The 16,529-nt window shown below is 35.5% G+C and overlaps 1 protein-coding gene across 2 annotated transcripts in view; it reads left to right on the plus strand.

The window, feature by feature from the left end:
• The window catches only part of LOC108680642 (transmembrane protein 169), a 30,949-nt gene that overhangs the window by 6,075 nt on the left and 8,345 nt on the right, over window positions 1-16,529 (plus strand). For both annotated transcript variants that reach the window (XM_018169515.2, XM_018169516.2), the window contains exon 2: window positions 14,049-14,133. In XM_018169515.2, coding sequence (XP_018025004.1) covers window positions 14,049-14,133 — 85 coding nt within the window. The remainder of the gene's footprint in view (window positions 1-14,048; window positions 14,134-16,529) is intronic.

Below are 16,529 nucleotides of genomic sequence, written 5' to 3' on the forward strand. Positions count from 1 at the left end.
CGTGGATGTCGGCAATACGTATCAGTTAAATTTGAAGCGCTGACGCAATACAACTCACCACGTGTCGGATGTTGCCACACAAAGTGACGGAATATAGGGATTTGGTAGGTTTCCATTCTAAAGGATTTTTAATAAATATGGCAACATTTTGTGACGTTTCATCGTTGCTGACACGTAGTGAAGTGTTTTGAGAGTCATGTGAAGGCAACAGAACTTGCGTAACGCATACGGTTTTTTTTATAGTTTTTCATTTCTTGATGCGTCCTTAATGTGTCGGAATATACCGCGTTTACCCTATTTCTGATAGAGGTTTGAAATATTTCTGGAAGCCTAAAACTTATAAAAATTATTTTGTTACTTTGACATGGTTGATTTCAAAAGAAATATTCTAATGCAAATTTATAAAAAGCTTTTAAAATAAATTGAATGATGTTCATTTATATATCTATAGATGGGATTAACTATTAAGGGGACCATCTACCCTATAAATTGAAATTTTTGGCTTTGCTGGTTTTTAAGCTCATATTAATTATTAAAGCTTACTTTCTGCCACATTGAATGGTAGGCTACTAGAATAGAACCATCTCTGTACATTGATTTATGCGTTCAGCTGGTTCAGGTCAGATCCCTAAAGGAGGAAGGGTGTTGGGGTCCCTTCACAAAAGTCTATGGGGATAATTATGGCCAAGCCATATAAATTGGCTATCACTGGACCTGCAGCTCAGTTATCACTCGGCCATAACGCGGAAAGTTGTTGATGTAGTCATCCTATCCGATTCACCGCTGACTGACTTTGAAGTGAGATAACCCTTACTTCCGGTATCTAAGCTACGTTACATGCCTTCACTTAGCTCGCCAAGGTTTTTTGCCTTAACTGAAAAGTTTGAAAACAGGAAAACCTCTCTCAATGCAAACCTATCTCCTGCTACAGTTTTCAAGCTACCGCAATGCAGGGTTGGCAATGATTAAATCAAAATGATTAAATCATGTGATTAAATCACTTGATTTTTTTTATAAAAAATCATGATTTTTTTTTATTTTTTCAATTTTTTTGATTTTTATATATATTTAAATATATTGAGTGGCAGTCTTTAATTTATATTGAGGTAGGTATTGTTATTCATGGTTTAGTATAAATGTACTATGAATGGCAAATTGGTATATAAACTTGTTGCCTTTAGTGTGTATTAGGTTCCAATAAATTGAATGTTTTTGGTACAGAGAGGGTACCTCGTGTGGGCTCCAGGACTCCATGGGGCGGGATTAGTGTGATGCGTGGGTGCTTCGTACGATGGCCAACTCAAGATCGGCAAATTTTGCCATTTGCCTCCAGATGGACAACTTGTGACAGCATACCTGCGAATTCAAAAGTACATAAATTTACACTGCACGACACGGTGCTACTTACAATGCACAATGAACCTATTATACATAACACATAGATAAAAGTAAATGGGTCAAAGCACTCAAAGGCATCAAACTGAAAACATTGAACAAGATTTACATTTAACTCAATATTGTCATTTACTTTTATTAAATGCTATTATTAAACCATTATAATAGAAGAATTATAGTCCAGAAGTTTCAATGATGGAGCCCAACTATTCATTGTTCTTAATACTAAGTACTAGAATAGAAGTCGCTATTCAATAATTGACTAGCAGACTTTGGACTGTAGGACTAGGCTCTCAGCTTAATGATTGCACAGTTCTACCTAATCTTTATTATTAGTATTTGTATTATTAGTCAATACACAAAATTGTTTGCAATATCAAAAAAGTATACTGTCATTGGTATCAAAATTACAATTCATCAGACAAATTAAACCATTTGTAATGCATTATAAGGAGGCTACAAGCAGCCTTTCATTCACTGGCCTTCTATATAGCTTAGGAGAAAAATTCATTTAATTAATGGATAGGAATAAGAAGTAATGAAGTATTGCCAAATTGATTGTCAATTGGTCTGGAATAAGGATATTGTTGGTTTTTATCTTCGAAGCAAGTAGCAATTACTGATGACCAGCAGGTGGCAAGATGCCAGCAGGAGTGCGGGACTGCAGGCAACTGCCAGTCTGCTAGCTTCCTTTAGAGGTTGTCCAGAGTCCAGACTCCTGATTGTGCTCTGCCAGCAGTATATCCACCATTAATGACACAAAATTAATGACATATAGCATAGTAGTATGCAATAACATTTTTAAGGTCTAAATATTTATTTTAAAGTTATAAGATGCATAAAATATTCAAATTTTTTTCAATCAATTATCATTTTCCATTGACTCATTGACTTTGAGTCTTTTGACTGATTGACAATTTGACATATCACATATTGATATTATCACTTCATCATATGTTTAAAATCAGGTAAATTGTAATTAATAATATTGTCTAGTACTTAGCTAGTAGTAGGTACCTATCCATTCATCATTTCAATATTCTAATGAATATTATTGCAAATTCTAATATAATCAAATTGCATTCATCCTATTCCTAGTAGGCTAGTGTAATATATTATGAATTTGACTAGCTCTAGCCTCTAGGCTGTAGGATACTAACACCTCGCTCTTTTAACCAGTGCAATGACTCTAATTAGGCTATTTACTATACTACCTGGCAAAATTTTAGAGGTCCAAATTTTTTTAAATATTTAAATTATTTCTGAAGTTAATAAAATATTTACCTAATTAAATTGAATTGGAAATTCATTTTAGAAAATTTAATATCAAGACAGGTCTGAGTCCGTCTGACAGCCTGACAGGTTCAAAGTTCAATATTAGCCATTGTAAAGCTAAAGCGGTCAGCCGGTCACGGACTTTCGGTTCCACCGTCCCAGAGGCCAGTGGGTTTACATGCCGTGCAAGCCAAGTCCAAAGGTTAAAAACTTAAAAGTAGACTTGAATTTTTGCTTAGCATTTCAATTTAAAGATTGAACTAATTGAACTTACTTTTAGCCTTAAAGCTGTTCAAAACTTGAAGTGCAGGCGAAGCGTGACCGTGAAGCGACAGACCTGGTTCTTCTCTCATCTCAGCTACCGGGCGCTGCGGAGTGCGGACTGCGGGCGCATGCTGCCGTACCCCAAATTTTTAATTGTCAATAATTATAGTCCGTCATGTCAGAAAAAATCTAGCATTTACTAGATATGAAGTTAATGACGTACATAATTTTTTTTAAGTTTGGAACATTTTATATAGTAATTCAACCTAATAAGATATATTAAGGTTCATACATGAAGAAACCATGCTTTATGTATAGACTCGTGCGTCTCGGAATAATTTTCGTGCGTCTCGGTATAATTTTCGTGCGTCTCGGAATGATCAAAATAATAATTAATCGTGCGTCTCGGAATTGCTGAGTATATACCATGCAGAGGTGAGCAGTAGCGCGCTACATGTAGCAGTAGCGATAACGGTGCTACATGTAGCAGTAGCGATAACGGCGCTACATTTAAACAATTGTAGCGGTAGCGCCCGCTATATATTTAAGTAGCAATATGAGGTTTTGTCGCTACAGCGCTACCGCTAGCGCTAGCGATATAAAAACGTACGCCTCTTTCTTGAAATTCAGTAGGCTGCAATTTCAAAAGATAAAGGTTGGACACAAATGTTTATTTCACAAATAGAACCCCATTCAGTGAACCAATATGTTTTTAAGCTGTTTTAACTGTTTCAGCACTAGAAACCTAGGACGTCTCGGGCAAATTTACGGCCGGACTCGTGGCCGGTCGAACGACCGATCACCAAATTCAATTATCAAGTAATATCTCCCAAACTAATGAACGCAGCTCAATGAAACTTTGAACATGTATTCATCAGAACCTAACAGTGATGTTTAGCTTGTAAATATTTTTTTTTTTATTTCACCGTCATTCTTGATTTCACTGCACCTCCTTATATTCGGCCGATATCGCCGGATAGTTTGCCGCTTAAATTCACGGCGATCAAGAAATTTCTTTTAAACTACTGAACAAATTTCAACGAAACTTTGTATATAAATACCTAACCTCCCAGCGTTGATGTTTAGCTTGTGACCATTTTTCTATTTTGCTTTCGTTTGCGAGTTATACAGATATAGGAGGAATGACCGGCTTTCTACCGGCCGGCTTAACCAAGAGCCGTTAACGTATACTTAATAGCCGTATAACTCGCATATGAAGGCGAAAAGAAAAAATTGTAGTGAGCTAAATATGACTGTTGCTGAAGTTAGGTATTTAAATACTAAGTTTCGTTCAATTCTGTTCAGTAGTTATGGAAGAAATTTCTTGATTACTGTGAATTTAAGCACGTATAGCTGTCTAAATCATGAATGAAGGTGCAATATATAAAAATAGCAAACAAAGGCACAATCGAAAAAATTTTCACGAGCTAAACATTACCGTTTGGTAGTTGGGACTGTAAATTCAAAATTTCGTTCAAATTTGTTCAATAGTTTGAAAGAAATTCATGATCACTGTAAATTTTGGCCCGTATATTCATATACCTATGGTAAAAACAAATGAAGGCCAAATTAAAAAAAAATTCATGAGCTAAACATTACAGATAGGTCCTAATGAATACATGTACCCAGTTTCATCGAGTTAAGTTCATTGGTTTGAGAGATATTCCTTGATCATTGATTTTGGAAATTGGCCGTGAGACCGGCCGCGAGTCCGGCCGTTAATTTGTCCGAGACGTAAAGCAAAGAGACGATAAAAAAACAGATCTGGATGAAAAAAACCATTGCTGGGAGACATGCGCTGCACGTGTTGTGTACAAATCGTCAAACAGACGTTAAAACTTCTGAATTTGACTTCGGACTGCCGCCCCCCTACCGCCCCCCAAACGCCCTCTTCTTCCTTAGTCCTTACCGCCCCCAAAATCCTTCCACCGCCCCTAGGGGGGCGATATCGCCCACTTTGGGAACCACTGGTATATAGCATCATCATGCTGAGAATGTAGCATGATCATGCTGAGTATATATAATACAATATAATATAATATAGCGGTATAAACGTTTATTAGGTCGTAGGCCTGTTGCCGATTCTTAACATTGCAGAACATTCACAGCTTGTTGAGGTCTCGAACACGCAACTCACTGCTTCAATTTTTCTTTGCTTAACCGCCCGGCCTCCTCGCCGATTCTGACCAGAAACTGGCGCACAGAGCTGGGATCGAACCTGCACCTCTCTGCTCCGATCCCTGATACTCTGAACTTTAACCACTGGGCCACCTATTACTGGGCCTCCTACTCTTCGTCGAATTCAATATCAAATTCATAACATAACATAACATAGTGGTCTCGGCACTGAAGTGTAGGCCTGATGTGGCCTGTCGCCGATTCTTTTATTTTGCGTGCCTTGTTCACAGAAGTTCTAAAATTGTGTCATTTGACCGGATCTTTTCATGACTGATGAAAGTTTGAAATAGCTACTAGACTTCAACCGGGTTCGATATGGTGCTAGTCATTTCAAATCTGAACATATGTATTTTCATAACTTTAACTAGTCTGTTCGTGAACGCGTTCGTACTTGGAGTGCCAACGATGTCATCGGGAAGGCTGTTCCACATGTCGGTGATTCGAAGCGAGAATAAATGTTGGCGTGTGGAGAAGTTGCAACGCAGTTTTTTTACTTTATAGCCGTGGTCCCGTGTTAGTTCTTGTTTCAAATTTTTAGTAATCCTTCGGGGACCTTGTATAAACTATGAGTATACTTGCATACTTCAATGAGGTCCCCATGCAGATGTCTATATAGCATTATATACTCATAGCTAAGCATCATAGAACAAATTTCTTAGTCACTGCAAATTTCGGTTATAACTCACGTATGAAGGTGATATGGAAAAAACTCGAGACCTAAGGCAAATCGAAAAAATTGCTAGGATACAAAACACCACCATTGCACAGTTAGGTCGCTGCAAATTTCAGCTCGTTTCGCTGTAGAACTCACGAATGAAAATTAAATGTAAAAAAAAACATTTACGAGCTGAGCATCTCGGTTAGGTCCTTCCTAATGAATATGTGTACCTTGTTTCGTCGAGCTGCATTCATTACTTTGGGCTGCAAACAGTAGGGCCGTATTGGTATTAAATAGCTTCATTACCATTTAGTTCAAAATCGTAAAGTTTTGGACTTAGACGTTAACATGTGTCCCAAAAGTATTGATGAGGTCATTTAAAAATGATGGTGATTATCAGTTAATATAGTCGAAACATCCATGATGTTAACAATAAAACATTTTCAGCCCTTCTAAGACAAGTCCTAACTTCATAACTAGTAACTAGTAACAAGCCCTTCATAACTAGTAACTATTTATACTGACAATCTCATTGAATAAAAATTCGATTAATAAATTATCCATATGTAATTAAACAAAAATTACCATACAATGCTGGAAAATAATATAAGATACTACATAAAATTAAAATCATACCAATAGTATGCATTACTTACTGTTATGAGTTATGACAAAAGACGGTCGAAAGAAAATATAGACTTTCAAAACAAGTTCGATCGTCTATTCCAATTCGTCTGATGTAAACAAAGACGAGCGTGCTCTCCGCCATAATATACGCCAAGCAAAGCCACATGGACTGCACGTGTTTGAACTCAAAGTGCGTTTCAAATTTCTTCAATTCGATATTGGGCTTAGAAGGGAAATGCAGTGTAAACCAGTGACTTCTAATTTTGAAGAGAAGTGAGTGACTGAGTCTTACCACGGTTAGTCAGGTCGTATAAGATGGGTGTGCATGACACTCTTATCCACGAGCGGAAGAGTGGGAAATTTCGCAAGTAACGTATTTGAATTATTTAAATAAATTGTTTTATACATTTTTATCACATGAAACATTCTGTATTTTGGAGTTATGTTATAAATGTATTATATAAAATTTAAATTGGCTTTTAACAGTTTATAGGAAGCTATATATTTTTAATATTGCCATGTGACTTGGCCAGGGAAGCTTGGTTGTATAAAAAAAAATGGCTGAATGGCTGCCGCCATTCAGCCGTGGCGGTCTGCCAGGTTACGTAGGGGAGGTACCGCAGTTACCACTGAGTTTTCGTGGTGGAAGGTTGGGTGATGTTGCTGCGCTCCCAATTTGGGCAGGCGCGCTCATAAATTCCATGTGATGATGGTAATTAAGATTGCTTCTAGAGTGGCACACTGGTTACGGTTACTCCCTCCTCTGAGAATGACTCCAACAGTGTGTTGCAGCTAACGGCCCCCATCTTCCAGATATTGTTTTCAAAACATAAGTATTCCAAGTGGTATGTTATGCTAACCTCTAGGAAAATAAACTTTCTTCTCTATGTACCTCCATTACTCTTTTATTTTACCTCAAAACTGCTCAATCGGTTTTGCCCTACCCTGTATATTGAGAGGTTGAGATTGTATTGACCTTTTAGGCAATTAGAATGATTTTCCACCCTAATACAAGTACTATAAAATGGGGTAACTTAGACCGGCGGGGTAACTTAGACCACTTTTCGTTTTTTTACAAAAACCCCCACAACTCAAAAACTATTTGACATAGAAAAATTTTGTCAATGGGCATTAAAGGCCTAATACTGAGGCTACATAACACAATAGAAAGATTTAAAAAGTTTGCATATCTAGATCTATTGATAGTGCTGTGCACTGTGCTATCAGCTACCTATCTGTTATGTGACTCTTCAATGTTTAGAAGATCTGCATTCCTGAAGTGTTTTTATATATTGAAGCCAGTTAAATGGTCAATATTTAGCTCATTACCTTGCTCCATACAAACCTAACAAAGCTAATGAATAGACTTATCAATAATTGTTTACCCAAAAATCCCTAAGTGGTAAACACCACCTTGGCCTGTTGGCCATTATTGAAGGCAATAAGTGCCCTTTTTAGCCATCCATTATGATCCATATACTGTTATTGTTAGTAGGCTAATTGCATCATAAAAAATAACACTTCAAAAAGACAAAAAAAAATCAAAAAAATCAAATAAATAAAAAAAATCATGAAAAAATTAAATAAATCATTGATTTTTTATTTTTTTGATTTTTTTTAAATAAAAAAAAATCACCAACCCTGATATTAGTTAACCTGTCTAATTTGTTCATGTATCATATTACGAATTTAAAATGCTCATACACTAATTTCTAAGATCAAAATCATAATGCAATAATTGCCCCTTCTAAACAACGGACTTTTTCTAAAAGACATGAGACTCATGATGGGAGACAAAATCATTCAGGATTTGAAATTATTAAGACAAATTTGACATAATAGGGCAAAAACATCAGAAAATTTGTATTAGAAGCGTATTAATAGGCATTTAAATTTTGAAACAATTTTCCATCATTTAAATGACTCAGTATGGAATGTGGATCAAATCTATTTATTATGAAATTGAACTTCACAAGACCAAAACAAGGTGTCTGACACCGTCTTGTGTAATGTTCACATGGCAACACAATGTTCCCATATGCCGTGAAAGATTAGCAGTTTATCCCATCATTTTGTGGGGATTCATGAACTTTGTTGGTATTTGTGAAATTGGGAGAATTTTCTGTGAAAGTTGACATAATATTCATTTTAGAAACTATTCATTACAAAAATTTGTTGATACGGATGCACGACTAGTGTATAATATGTATTCGAGGGAGGAGTTGCCGACTTGATATCGGTTTTCGAACCATGCGCAAGCGAAATAAAGGAAGCGTGGCTGTCCGCAGTTTCTGACAAGCTCAGTGTAATGAGTATCAATTGTCACTTTGGTGGAAGGTGTAGGGTGGTAAGTTTTTTGATACATTCTATTTTGTTAACATGATAAAATATTACCTATACAGAATTCCATACTGATGATGCTTGTATGTTGTAGACAGTTCCGTCCATTTTTATGACCCTGGCCCCCATGTTTAGGTCAGCCTGGTCAGAAAGATGCAGCGTGTATGTATGCCAGAGGTTCATTTTGGGATATACCTATGCCAGTACGTCAGGGAAGAAAGTTGCCAATATGCTTGATAAAAGCCCACTGGCACTGTGCAGACTGCAGAAAGTGGGTGAATAGCGAATGATATTTGGTGACGCATATGCAGCTAAATTTACCGTCAACCGGGGCTACTCGGGACGGTTTTGAGCGTTTTTTGTTAATAACTTCTTACCATGAAACATTTCATCGACAAGTTTAGGCTTGTTTTATAGCTATTTGCAAGAGCTATCAAATGGCATAGTCAAAAAATTCCATATGCTATTCCTAAGGTGCCAGATGCAAAAAAAAAGCATGTCCTGTCAAACGGACGGGGCTACTCGGGACACTTGCAATAAAACTTCATTTTAAAACATTTGAAGCATGCAGAGTGTACTCATCCATTACTAACAGTACTCTGAAGTCCTCCTCTTTCATTGTAGATGATGTAGAGGTAGAATAAATGACATTTTCAGTGATTTTTACTTGTTTTTCCTTTATTGATGATATTACCATAAACATTAATTACCGTCAATTGGGGTGACTTTGGCCCCATTTTTTATTTTGTTTTGCAAACAAAAACGGGGTCGTAAACGCCATGGTTATAAACGCCAGGGTCGTAAACAAGGTCATAAACGCCTGAGTGACTGGCCATCCTTTATGGCCCCACTTTTGTTTGCATAACAAAACCAAAAACACAGCCAAAGTCACCCCAGTTTACAGTACCATATTATTGATGTGATATTACTGTATTATTGATGTGAACATACCTGAAACAGAAAGGAATGTTTTAGTGACAACCATCATATATTTTGGAGAAATAAATCATAGTTTAGGTCAATTACTTTTCATTCTATGATGCCCGGTGCACAATTATATATATATAGCATTCTATGTACAATTTTGTGATGACCGATGATGCACTAATTTTTTGATGAGTGAAATTTTTTTCGCCGAGCAAGGTAAATGTAATCAATATTCTTTGTTTTTAATCCATTTTTTTCTTAACTGGACCCTTTGCTTACTGAGGTTCTACTGTAAATGCGTTTTTTGGGGTGTCCCGAATAGCCCCGGAGGGGTGTCCCAAGTAGCCCCGCCATGCGGAAATGGCCGCCATTTTTTGGGGGGAATGAGATAGGACAATTCCGTCAATTACGTTTTCAAGCCAACACCTGGGTGCATCTTTTGTGTAAGTAAAATTTTTTAATACGGCAAATATTTTTTTGGGTACAGACCTTAGCAGAAGTAACTTTTCAAAATAGCGTTTTTCATCATTTTTTTCAGGAATTTTTCAAAGCTACCGGTAGTAAATGTAGTATTTTTCAACTTCCTTTATGCTACATAGATAGGAAAAATGTTAACATTTACGCCACTATATTTAGTTTTGCAATATTCCAATTAGTTTTGCTACTATAACAGTTTTACACCGTGTCGGAGGACTGTCCCGAGTAGCCCCGTTTGACGGTAGTGTGTGGAATTTCTTTCAGAGATGCCATACAGTAAAATGGGGTAACTTTGACCACTTTTTTTTCAAAATGATGACATTTTTTTACTAGATAAGTTAAACTTAAATTGAAAAATGCAAAATACAGGTCTATACTCTGGCTTTACTCATCATAAATTGCTGGCTCCTGCCTCTCATAGTTTTGATGTAATTTCAAAAAAAGTGATGGTCTTTGTTACCCCAGCTCTTGGGGTTTCTTTGACCGGGTGGTAAAATCAATTTTATTTTTTGGTAAAATAACTCCAAATAACTCCAGGTTGTGGTGCATTGTAGTAGAACTCTTCTAGTTACATATACAAAAGACAAATTTTAGGAAAGTGTCATAGTTTGCAAATGGGGGGTGCCACCCCCAAATGGGCAAAATGTGACAATCTAATGGCAGCCGTGACGGGGTAACATTGACCGGTTTGGAAATTAAGTTAAAATTACCATATATTAGACTCAGTAGAGTCTGAAAAATGAAGAAAAAAACATTAATAGGTGTATCAAACATAAAATATGTTATATAGGTACCTATGGTAATTTTAACTTAATTTCCAAGCCGGTCAATGTTACCCCATCACGGCTGCCATTAGGTGGTCAAAGTTACCCCATTGGGGGGCAGTGCCCCCCATTTGCAAACTATGACTTTTTCCTAAAATTTTTCTTTTGCATATGTAACTAGAAGAGTTCTACAATGCATCAAAACCTGGAGTTATTTTACCAAAAAATAAAAAAATTGGAGGGGGTACTCCGACAGGCTTTAAATAATAGCTCTTTTTTTGTGGGTCACATTTTTAATTTTTTAACCTATTAGATATGCAAACTTTTTAAATCTTTCTATTGTGTTACGTAGCCTCAGTATTAGGCCTTTGATGGCCATTGACAAAATTTTTCTATGTTGAATCATTTTTGAGTTTTGGGGGTTTTTGTCAAAAAAACGATAAGTGGTCAAAGTTACCCTGCCAGTCAAAGTAACCCCATTTTACAGTACAATAGCCTTTGCAAAGACCTTTAAATTGAGCCCAAATTTTTATGAAATGTTTCATGGTAAGAAGTTATTAAAAGAATGCTCAATACTAATGTGTTGGTTGGATACTAATGTGTTGGTTAGGCTTTGATAGCAATGAGGATGCCAATGCTGTGGTTGGGTTTTAAAAGCAATTACAATACCTGTAACTGCAAGATTAAGATTAGGCTTAGAGAAGGTCAATATATTGATGTTACTAAATGTAGTTCAACACAAGAGTGATGTACCAAATTTTTTGCAAGTTGGCAGCACGATCATGTATATGCAGTGGAGGAAAAAGTAGTCTCCTGCAAAACTTTTTTTTATGACTTTGAGTTAGAGAAAGCAGAGTGGCATTGGTTCTGCATTAAGGCTTCCAAAGAAGGCACAACTACAAAAATTGGGCTCTACAAAAATGGGGCAAATAGCACAAGAAATATCAGATTAGTTCATCTAATTTAAGTAATAAATAATTCCCTTTCCATCTAATTGCACATAGACAAAGACCACTCCAATAAGGTAGCTATGAAATATGAAATTGTATGAGCAGGTGTTTAGATTAATGGCCCCCAATGGTGTCTTGATACATCATTACTCGCAATAACAACTCTAATCTTCACTCAATAACATGAACTTGCTATCACCTATTGTGAAATCATACACACAGTAACAGACAATACCGTCAACCGGGGCTACTCGGGACGGTTTTGAGCGTTTTTTGTTAATAACTTCTTATGATGAAACATTTCATAAACAAGTTTAGGCTCATTTTATAGCTCTTTGCGAGGGCTATCGAATGGCATCTTCAAAAAAATTCCATATGCTATTCGTAAGGTGCCAGAAGCAAAAAAAGAGTGTCCCGAGTATCCCGGTCGAACGGGGCTACTCAGGACACTGGGAATAAAACTTCATTTTAAAATATTTGAAGCATGCAGAGCTTACAGTACTCTAACAGTACTCTGAAGTCCTCCTCTTTCATTGTAGACAATGTAGAGGTAGAATAAATGACATTTTCTGTGACTTTTACTAGTTTTTCCTTCATTGATATGATATTACCATAAACATTAATTACCGTCAACTGGGGTGACTTCCCCTGTGTTTTTGATTCATGCTGGGGTCGTAAACGCGGGGTCATAAACGCCGGGGTCATAAACGCCAGGGTTGTAAACCAGGTCATAAACGCCTGAGTGACTTTGGCCACTGTTTATGACCCTTTATTACCCTACTTTGGCCATCATTATGAACAGGCCCCAGTGATGGCCAATCACCCAGTTGACGGTACCTATTATTGATGGGATGTTACTGTATTATTGATGTGATATTATGGTATCCATGAACATGCCATTGAGCATTTACAACAACCTTGTCCACTGCAAGCTTCATATCAACAGCATCATAGCATTTTTTCTGTATCTGTAAGCTTACAGGACGGCTTGTAATTTGTGAGACAATAAGTGAACTTTTTTTTAGTAAAATTTTTTAATACGGCAAATATTTTTTTTGCTACAGACCTTAGCAGAAGTAACTTTTCAAAATAGCGTTTTTCACCATTTTTTTCAGGAATTTTTCAAAGCTAGTAAATGTCGTATTTTTCGACTTCCTTTATACTACATAGATAGGAAAAATGTTGTTTAGGCCACTATATTTAGTTTAGCAATATTACAATTAGTTTCACTACTATGACTGTTTTACGACGTGTCAGAGGTGCGTCCCGAGTTGCCCCGCCAGTCCCGAGTTGCCCTGGTTGACGGTACAGAAAAACACATGCAGAAAGCATAATAAGCTAAGGCAACTTCTGTCACAAGGCAGTCTCCATTTGGAGGCTGTCTGCAATAGTCTCAACTGTACAGTCCTAATTATGTCTGCAATAGTTTTGATATGGTATTACCAATTGTCAGGGAGGCAACTACCAATGTACTAATTACATGTTTAAATAAAATTAATTTATCTATAAACTATTCCAAGGCTAACTAAACTAACTTAAAATTGCCTGAAAATTTTTGGACTAGTTTCATCCACTATTCATGAGTTTTGAAATTGTGACCAAACTCAATTTTTCAGGCTAAAAATGTAGACAGTGTTATTGAGAATTTGTCACCAAAACTACTTAAACATTTAAGGTTTCTTGCCAAAAATACATACGTATAAAGAGGTATACTTGAAGAGAAATATGTGGCAAGAATTTCTAAAAATATAGATTCATGGTTGAAATCTAGTTAAATGTTCTGTTTCAGAGCACAGGCTGAAATAAATTGCTCTCCTCCCCCTCTCCCTAAATTACCAAGCATAATTTTTTTTACTAATAAAGCTAATTTTCAATGTTGTTATATGCTTTTTTTATCATAAAATCAGCAATTAAAAAATCTTTGAATCTTTCTGATGGGTCACTGTTGGTTTGAAGGATATTTTGGTGGCATAAAGGTGTTAACAAATGTGTAAATCTATTTATACTGGAGATGATGGATTAAATCTAAAATAATGCCTGAAGATCATTCAGACAAAATTTCTCATTTTATATTTATAGATATATTTCACAATTTTGGTAATCAGCATCTTTAAAAATGAATCAAGTTGGTAACAATTGTTTCCAATACTATAAATTTTTATTTGAAATATAGGAAAAAACTGTTTTTTTCAGGCTGATTCAGCTGGAGAGGATGATGAGGGAGAGAGTGGCAGTGCTGAGTGTCTGCTACAAGATAACTTCATCCGGTCTCATACAGGTTAGGATTGTAAAATCAATGATTTGTTACCCAACAATCTCTGCAGACTTACAAATTTAATATGTATGCAATTATTTAAATAGTATTGTTATAGGTAGTTTAGCAGATGTTAAATTTTAATGCTTTTATGGGCAAGCATAGAAATATGCAGAAATTGACATTTATGAAACCAATACAAGAAAGTATGAACTATTATTAGTATATACATTTACTTGCATGTATTTTTTAAAATTTTGCATACCCTGGTATATCGGAGATGTAAAATGCACCTGAAGAAATTTATTAAATGGGATCTGTATACTCAAAATTTCTTCAAATAATTCAAATTAAAGCATTCAAATGTATAGAGTAATATATATATAGTAATATGGAGTAATAATTTGATTTAATTCACCTAAATCCATTTAACATGAAAAAGTGAATATAGATATTGCTACTTCTGTCTTCTAAGAAAGTGTAGAAAGAGTCTGACTGTGTAGAGAAAGTGTAGAGAGTCATTGTCTGAATCAAAGCTTTTATTTAAATGCTTATATTCAAATTTGTAGGCATGGTAGGGTGTGATGCAATGAATTGGATTATGGTCAGATAATTGGTGATTGACAGAGGCATGATAACATTCATTTAAATGCAAAATGGGGGCTGTGGTGGGAGGAGAATTTAAGTGACAACATATGATAACTTGCATGCGAAAGGGTTACTACGCATTTGTTGAAGACCTGAGATATTTCTAATTAAGAATTTTCTGGTTTCAAATTGGTAAAACTCTTGGTTTTATTAACACTTTGACAGCAACTCCCAAAATAGCCAGTATTCCAGTGATGCAACTCATTCAAATGTGAATAACTTTAGTTACAGGCATTACAGCAAGATGTGAGCTAGTGCACTGCACTTGTCTAAGTGAGTTCTACAAGCTTCTGACATAAAAATTATGAGCCTCTTTTGGTGCACGTCGCCTGGAATGGAAACATTCATCTTTCTAGGCAACATGCACCATATGAGGTACACAGCATTTATTATACAACTACATTACAAATTTGTATCACACGAGTATTGACACTTGAAAAAAACATTGTTTTCTGGGCAAATGGAATTGGAATGTAACTGCAATAGGTACTCTACAAATCATTCTGGGGTAAAATGCTGCTAAGTAGGAAAATTATAATTCTATTAGAATAAGATGATGTCTTACAAAATAGCTCTTAGATAAAGCATGAAGTGTTACCTACTGACAACTGTTTAAGTTGTTGGCAAAAACTACTGTAGCAAATGCCTGGGTGTTTGGTGATCAGTTCTATAGTCAATAAAAATCAATCTGAATTGCTGAAGTTGTTGATGATGACTGAATATATTGTCAATAGTAATAGGTCAGACATGCAAAGAATTGTTTCTATGACCAAATCAAAATGATTTTAGATGTCTGCATTCCAGCGCTAAAGTATTTGAAGCTGAGAATCTTAACTTCATAATGAGCTACATACTGCTGCCTGTCCTGCTGTAACATAATTGCAAAAAATATGTGTTTAAAAATTACTTTTTAAAGACAACACTTCTAAAGAATCCAGTGTCTTTGTTGTTACACATGTACAATGAATTTCTGATTTTACTTTGAAATATTAAAAAAATTTACATCGTTTAATATTTACAAATTTTCTAAATTTTCAAAATTATTTATTCTGTCAACTGATTCATGCATTGTCTCTGACTTTATGCAAGTGTGCAAAATTTCAGATTGATTGGACAGGTAGAAGTACCATGTGTCAAATATTGATTACCTACCATATAAGATTTGTAGCAGACAAAATTATTTTTACATTTTTTTAATATTGAAATTTTTTAAATTTTTGAAATTGTTTATTCCGTCAATTAATTCATGCATTGTCTTCAACTTTACGCAAGTGTTCAAAATTTAACACATTGACTACAATAGCTTCATCTTGTACTATTATTTCATTTTTTGTAGGTACTGTTTTTGAACAGGGTTGTCAGACAGTCATTTTTCTGGACAAATTCCGTGATTTAGTTTTTTTCAGTTGCATTGGCCGGCTAAAATTTATTGTGCGGGTACTTCCAAATTAAATTTTAAATACTGCAATAAAAAATAAATGGAATTGTGGAACCTACAAATAAACTAGTATATATTGAGTTATTGGCCTTTTTTGTTCTCGGATTTGGCCGATTTTAGGCAACCTGAATTATGTACCTCTACATCCTAGAGAAATACATTTCATGGTATGCATATGTACCACTTCAGAGTCAACGTGTTAAGAGAGATCGGACAGGTAGAAGTGTGTCAAAAATATGTGTCAAATATTGATTATAAGATTTGTAGCAGACAAAATAATTTTAATTTTTTTAATGTTGAAAAAAAAATAATTTTTAATTTATTTATTCTGTCA

The sequence above is a fragment of the Hyalella azteca genome, unplaced genomic scaffold, assembly GCF_000764305.2.
Source record: "Hyalella azteca isolate HAZT.00-mixed unplaced genomic scaffold, Hazt_2.0.2 contig11274, whole genome shotgun sequence".
In the NCBI taxonomy this organism is placed as follows: Eukaryota; Metazoa; Arthropoda; class Malacostraca; order Amphipoda; family Hyalellidae; genus Hyalella; species Hyalella azteca.